The sequence below is a fragment of the Manihot esculenta genome, chromosome 16, assembly GCF_001659605.2.
Source record: "Manihot esculenta cultivar AM560-2 chromosome 16, M.esculenta_v8, whole genome shotgun sequence".
Lineage (NCBI taxonomy): Eukaryota > Viridiplantae > Streptophyta > Magnoliopsida > Malpighiales > Euphorbiaceae > Manihot > Manihot esculenta.
In genome coordinates, this window is record NC_035176.2 from 25,561,328 (window position 1) to 25,568,487 (window position 7,160).

Genomic DNA, 7,160 nt, shown 5'->3' on the forward strand with positions numbered 1-7,160 from the left:
ATTATTAAAACTAAAAAGATTAAATTATTATAATCTAATATAAATTTGGATAAAAGGGACAATTTTGTTAACAAAATAAAACCTTAGGGACTAAATTGTAGGTTTTGTTAGATCTCAATAACTATATTATAAGTTACCTGATAACTTAGTACTGGTTCCGTTTATAAAGAGCTCATGACCTTAGACCTCTTATTAATTTTCAATTCTCATAATTAGATCAGCAAACCATCTCTACGGTAAAACTGGTTCAACAGTTACAACAGGTTTTAACATCTGATTTAGAAGCATATACATATATATATATATATATAGAGAGAGAGAGAGAGAGAGAGAGAGAGAGAGAGAGAGATTGAGATTTAACACAGGAGATTTCATTGCATGAATTTATATGAACTTATGCTATTAGAGTGCCGCTATACACCGTGCCCAGAACTCAATAAGGAGGAGCCAGGCGCAGAAGGCAAAAATGAAGAGAGAAACACTTGAAGAGCTTACATCAGCCTCATCCTAATTTCATGTAATTGAGGTAACTGTGTTTAGAAAGATTTTCACATTGTAATGTCCTTGAATTTACACCTGACATTATTATGCCTGTGGAAAAACAAAACATATAACCACCTCATCCAATATGCACAGATTAGTCAAGTGAGAGCATAATAACATACCCTTACAGGAGCTGTTTCAGGAACTCCGACCAGCCGTTCTATTGTTTGCAGTTGATCATAGGGAGCAATCTGCACCGTAATAGAGAAATTAGTGTCTGGCAGGGTACAAGAGCAGGAAAAAAGAAAAAAGAAAAAAGGACCAAATGTTTTATGCCATAAATATAAGCTGCATTCCGTTGACCTATTCACTGAGTATTTGGCTCCATTCACAAATGTATTATCCTATCGTTGAGTAAAGTGCTCCCAATGAGTATTTGCTCCATTCACAAGAATTGAACTCTGGACTTCACTCAAGAGAAAAGAGTGCCGAACCATTCATCCCAACACTCGTTGGTTGAGTTTTTCATTTTTCATTTTTTAACTATTAATCTAAGGCTTTGACCACTTGCACAGTTTCCCCATTTATGATGCTCCACAATCTGGTATTTTCCTATAAAGATGGGATCCACGATGCAGACATTGACCTCGTTCCATCTTATGTTACAAGGCTTCTATCTATGTTCATCTATATGTACGTGCTTACACATATACATGTCTAAATTTTGACAAACATTCATTTGCAAGAAGCATATTTAAGATAATGTCACTAAAGTTTGTTTAAATCCTAACATGCACACTACAATAGTCAATGGCCTACTCATCACCAGATTATCCCAACTCCCAAAAAATGCATACTCTAAGATGTGGATATGAATATACTATTCTTTGACTCTTTGTCATAGAATAAAAGCCAGTTTCTACACTAGCTAAAGCATATGTCATCAGTTTCTTTCTCCAGTGTTTTGCCTAACAGATACATTCACCTTATCTGAAGAAGACTCCATTCTGACATTTAAGGTGCATTCCACGTTTCAAGAAATAGCAGACATGTCTCATGAATCAACTGATACTTACTGAAGTTCACTTAAAATAATTTTAGAATTTTCAATATTTTAAATAGTAGACATATATCATGCATCATCCAATAAAAAAATATATTTGGTTCCCAGCCGAAGTATGTCACTGCTAATGCTCAAATCCAGTATAGATCAAGCACCAAAGCAATGAGGTAGAGCTCTAAAATTAATTAGATGAACCACAAATGTCTTATAACAGTATTCATGTGCATTGTAAGTTTTGTAGCATTTATCACAGATTCAACAAAATATCACTTTAAACTTGTTTGCTTTTTTGGTGAAATGGAGATGCAAGTCAGTCATGACATTGACAGCTCATGTAGTAGAAGCAGTAGCAGCAGCTCTCTGTTAGAAACTTCAATAATAACTGTTTACACATAATGTAACAAGCACATAAAGTCACCTGGTTAAATCCATCTGGCCATGTTATCTGCACGGCGTAGTTTCCCATTGGCCGAATTTCTTCTGGTTCAATATCTTCTGGAACATCAGTGTACTGCAGTTTTTGTTCCCCAGTCCATTCATCCTATTTTGAAGAAAGAAAATAAAAGGAAGCCATTATGGACTTCAACCGCAAAAGAGGATTTGTCAAAGAAAATTTTCTTGATTTGTTTTCATTAGTAAAATGAGCTGTCTGTTCCTTCAACTACTTTGTATCAGAAGTCTTCAATCACTTCTTTTCTTTTCTTGATTGCCACATCTAGATTAATGCATGGTACCTAGACCTATTCAAAAATCAAACTTCATGAGATTTTTAAACATCCTTGACCGGGTTCTGCCCACTTTCTGGGCCTATATATATATATATATATTTTTTACCAAGCATATGTAAACTGTTGGAGCAGCTGGCCTTCACTCTATGAGAGGGCCTCAGTTGTGCATAGCTGAGCAAAGCCCCTTTACAAAACTGACTTCTTAAATTGGATTGGACCAGGCTTGTGAACGATGAACAGATCTAACTATAATACAAAAAATTGTACAAGGATTTGCCACAGGTTTTCATGCAATAAAGTCTTCTGGTATAGTAACTAAATACCTACAAAAAACTCTTGTTTATATAAATAAATAAAAAAAAGATTAGTTGTCCAGAAGAAATCCTCACATACCACACTTTGGGCAGAGCGGTCATTCCGTCTGACAGTTGCAGGATGCAAAAGGAACTCTTCATCTGAATCTGGCACCTTCACCTTAATTGCCTTGATTGATTTATCATATGTGACAGCTGTTGACACTAGAATGGAAGAACATAACAAAACGATCATATATTCCTAATGAAATTAAGTCGAAAGATTTTCAAATAAAATTCCAGAACTTCATGAATTCGGAATTTAAACAAATATACAAACTCTACAAAAGCATTAGACTTCTATTTTGACCAGTTAGTAGATCCAATGCGAACAACGAAACTAAAATTATACAATGGACATAAACCACAAACAACTTTTCACAATTATCCCACCACCTCATACATTGCATTTTTGCCATAAAGTGATGCAGAGATAAGTACCTTGCTGACGAATCTTGGCACATTGTTGCACAACACAGACTCCAAGGTTCTGAAATGTCTTGGCAACTTCACCTTGAGGATCAGCCACAGCTTCAGGAATTCCACTATCTCCAGAAGCAGATAGCTATAAAATTAATGAAATAATAACTTCAATTTGATCATGCAATCCAGTATGTCCGACAGAACTTTACAAGTTTCATGGTCAGGTTAGAATTAACAATGAACACAGACAAGCCAAAGCGCCAAAAATTACTATTTTAGCATCCTTTGAAAAAGAGAGATTTGAAGTAAGGAGAAGAAAAACACTTCAGCTATTTATGTGCATCAAAGTTGATTTTCACAAGTGAGACCATTAAAACAGTTGGAAAATTTTGAATTCAAGATCCACTGAAATGATATGACCAACTAATAAAAGAGAAATTGGACATGTATACAGCAGATTCAAGCAAAAGCAGTGATAAGAACACTTATTCTTGGACGTACAGTTGGCCTAATTGGAAGCTCGAACAAATGAGGGATGCCAAACTGCTGGACAACCTTCAAAGTTCAAATAAGTGATCAAAGTGCATTAATATTTTTCCAATATAGTATTTATAATGCTTGATTGAAATCTCTGAGATCTTGCATGAAACAAGGAAATTATATCATCAGAACAAATGTGCATACCTGAGAGCCTGAACCTCTACCAAATGGATAGTAGCGTTTCCCATCAGCATCAAAGTGACACATATTCTCGACTACAGCAATGCAAGGCACCTATACAGTTGAATAAAAAAAATGGATATGTAAGGGTGAAAAGTAATAGGTACTATTTTGAACCCTTATGTTTATAATTAATTCTCCCAAAACAAATTTACATGTTCCATTAACACTGAAAACTATCAAAATGTATATTGAGGTTGAGGATGCAATATCAAGTAATCATTTTTGAAAAGGAATTCTACAAGAATGACTGATTGTAAAAGAAAAATGCACACCTTAAGCTTGGAAAACATGCGAACTCCTTTGGCAACATCGATAAATGCTAGCTTTTGGGGGGTGGTCACAATAACAGCAGCAGTTAATGGGACTACCTGAATTTTGTTTACACAAATCAAAATGTGAAAATATAGAAACCATTAAAGTTATGAGCATAGAGATATTGTGTGAAATGTATACTAAAATTTAGTTATAATTTCTCCATACTTATGCTTCATAAGAATTATAAGGAAATGAGACTGCTACCAAAAAAATTATCCTGCGAGTAAAGGGGTTAAGTAGCTGAGGTCATGAATGCTAGGACGCAAACCTGGCATAAAGTAAGTTGTATATCACCGGTTCCAGGTGGCATGTCAATTACAAGGTAATCAAGCTCCCCCCTATAATTTTTTGTATTAGGACTTGATTAGTATTGTATAAAAATTAGAAGTCCAACCAGTGTCTCAAAGAAACATATAAATATGTAATACTGAAATAGAAGTATTGTGGAAATGACACCTATAGCCAGCACAAATAAATAAAACCCCTAATTTTCTATATCTTGCACAACTTGTAACCAAGATTCAGAATCACAATATACCACTCGGTAGTAGTCAGAAGTTGGTTGATGACTCCAGAAACCATTGGACCTCGCATTATTGCACGACCTTGTCCAGCAAATCCAAAAGATACCAACTTGACTCCCATGTATTCAGTTGGAATAATGGTTCTTTTCTCGGCATTCTGTAGGGAAAATCATATGGTAAAACTGCAGAAGGTGGCTTATCTCAATAAAAATAGGTAAATTTTAAAACTTTACCATCTCTAGCAGTCGGTTTTCAGGGGAGACCATTGTTGGCAAACTTGGACCATAAACATCAGCATCGAAAATGCCCACTCTAGCACCCATACCAGCCAAAGTATATGCAAGATTTACAGCTACAGTTGATTTCCCCACACCTCCCTGCACAACTTTTCACAAATAACAATTCTGAGAAAAATTAGACGAATTGTGCTTAAATTACTTGACACTTTCAGCAACCAAGACAACATCGACATAGCATGGACTCTCCAATCAAAATCCAAAAGATGGTGATGACTTTTAGTGGAAAGTTCCTAGCAATTGTTGCCTTGCATTTGGGATCATGCAATCAAATTCAATTATTTAAAATGGATGACTTCAGGCAATAACATAAACAAGCTATGCCCAACATGTTACCATGAAGCTTGTCTAGGGCAACACGAATTGATCCTTGGACATTATATGTTGGACAGTCCATGAATTGGTAGAAAGTTAATAACGAAAAAATTATAATAGTCTACCTTGCAACTTGAAACTGCCACAATATTTGAAATTGTCTGCAGCCCAGCAGGAAGTTGCCCCGCAAAAACGGGTCTGGCTGGTTGTGCTGACATTGTTACTTTCACATTTTTGACCCAAGGAATCATAGCAACCACTTCATTTGCTCTCTGTTCAAACTGTTGAAATTGAAACTTTGTCAATATCACTTCACCATGCAACTACACTCACATGGTCAAAAAAGACTTTCAATGAAAACAGTAGTCTGCATTATGCATCACAAAGGAAGAGAGAGGAGACAGATAAATCATAATTAAATTTTAACTTGTTAAGTGCCATCCACAGATTTTCATTATCAAGTAATTTTTAAGAAAACTTCAAAAAACCAAAATTCTACACTTGAAAAAATATTTGTGTTCTTGACAAAATAATGTTGATTGTATCATTTACCATGTCCTTGACTGGGCACGCTGGTGTTGTGAGCTCCAACCGAAACGAGACCTGACATATAAATTCAAAATGCTTTTTTATTAAGAGCTTCAATTCAATCATCTAAATAATTAGTTCAAAAATATCCCAAAAGTTAATGAGCTAAAAGACCTCTCCCTGAGCTTCATCAATCTCTAAATCTTTCACAAACCCACATGAGACAATGTCTGTTCCAAAATCAGGGTCTATAATCTGAGACAAGGCTTTCAACACATCACTCTCAGCTGTATCACTTGAAATTGCAGAAGCATCTACAGAACTCCAATCCAAAAATAAGCAGCTCTTGTTTAAATAAATCCATGCTTAAATTACTAGTTAAAGAAAATAATTAAGATAAAAAAAAATTACCTTGGAAAGCAGCAGTTCTTGTTTTATGTGATAAACAGAGTGTTCTTTCAAGTTTCAGAGAGTGAATTGAGCAACAGGGAGCTGAAAACTGAAGACATTTCCCTGGCAGAAGCAGCCCTGAAACAGAGACCAAATTTGGATTAAAAAGAGAATTAAAAGAAGGAATCAGAGGTGTATTAACAGTGAATTGCCTGCTTTTGATTGAGATTTTAAGGTCTGTAAGGAGAGATAGAGCCAGGAAGGTGCACAGAGGAGTGGCATTTTAGAAGGAGTGTGAAGAGAGCTTTGCATTGCAAGAACTGGCTCAGAGTGAGAAAGTTGAGTGAACTCTGGCCTCATGTTTCCGTGCAAGTGATCACGAGTCTGCCTTTTCTGGAGACGACGACGTTTTGAATGCTTTTGGCTTCCGGCAGTTGCTGACTTGGCAAGAGCATTTTCGTGGCTGAGAAAGTTTTGTGAAAGCTCCCACTTTATAAATATGATAAAACAAAATTTTAAAATTATTAATTATAATTTATATTTTAATAAAATATAATCCATTTATATTTTTAAATAATTATTATTGTCTAATTATAGTTCATAAATTTATCCTAGTTCATAATAATATTTAAATTAATAGTTTTATATTTTTATTTATCTCTAATTATTAATTTTAAATAATAAATTAAATTTACTTATTTATTATTTGAAAGATGTGATTAATGTTATTTTTATTATACGTCAAGAAAATAATAAATTTTAGAATTCTTAAATAGGCTAATTATACATTTCATTTAAATTTTAATTATTTTATATTTTTATTATTAATATTAACTAAAAAATAAGTATATACTTTTTTATATATTTAATGTACCGTATTATATTATAACTTATAAATCATTACTTAAAAAATATAAATATATTTATATACAAAAATTATAAAATTAAAAAATACCTCAGCATTAAAATTGATTCATAATTATAAATCTCTTATTTTTTACATATATTAAATAAAATAA

The 7,160-nt window shown here is 33.8% G+C and overlaps 1 protein-coding gene across 1 annotated transcript; it reads right to left on the reverse strand.

The window, feature by feature from the left end:
* Positions 1-349: 349 nt before the first annotated feature.
* Positions 350-6,516, reverse strand: LOC110603000 (fe-S cluster assembly factor HCF101, chloroplastic). Its single transcript, XM_021740636.2, has 16 exons — positions 6,354-6,516; positions 6,163-6,279; positions 5,926-6,065; positions 5,776-5,826; positions 5,349-5,504; positions 4,846-4,989; positions 4,627-4,769; positions 4,357-4,426; positions 4,046-4,141; positions 3,735-3,824; positions 3,552-3,605; positions 3,069-3,192; positions 2,668-2,792; positions 1,965-2,087; positions 666-734; positions 350-591 (listed from the first exon to the last, which is right to left on the reverse strand). Exons 1-16 carry the CDS (start codon positions 6,499-6,501, stop codon positions 586-588), a joined length of 1,656 nt encoding a protein of 551 aa, XP_021596328.1. The 5' UTR covers positions 6,502-6,516; the 3' UTR covers positions 350-585.
* Between the last annotated feature and the right edge of the window lie 644 nt (positions 6,517-7,160).

Excerpts from the sequence above, each read along its gene's own strand:
- LOC110603000 (XM_021740636.2), bottom strand. The coding sequence starts at position 6,501 with ATGAGGCCAGAGTTCACTCAACTTTCTCACTCTGAGCCAGTTCTTGCA. Across the intron at positions 4,142-4,356 it reads TACAACTTACTTTATGCCAG|GTAGTCCCATTAACTGCTGC; the intron begins GTTTGCGTCCTA and ends AACAAAATTCAG. Across the intron at positions 3,825-4,045 it reads GCATGTTTTCCAAGCTTAAG|GTGCCTTGCATTGCTGTAGT; the intron begins GTGTGCATTTTT and ends TCAACTGTATAG.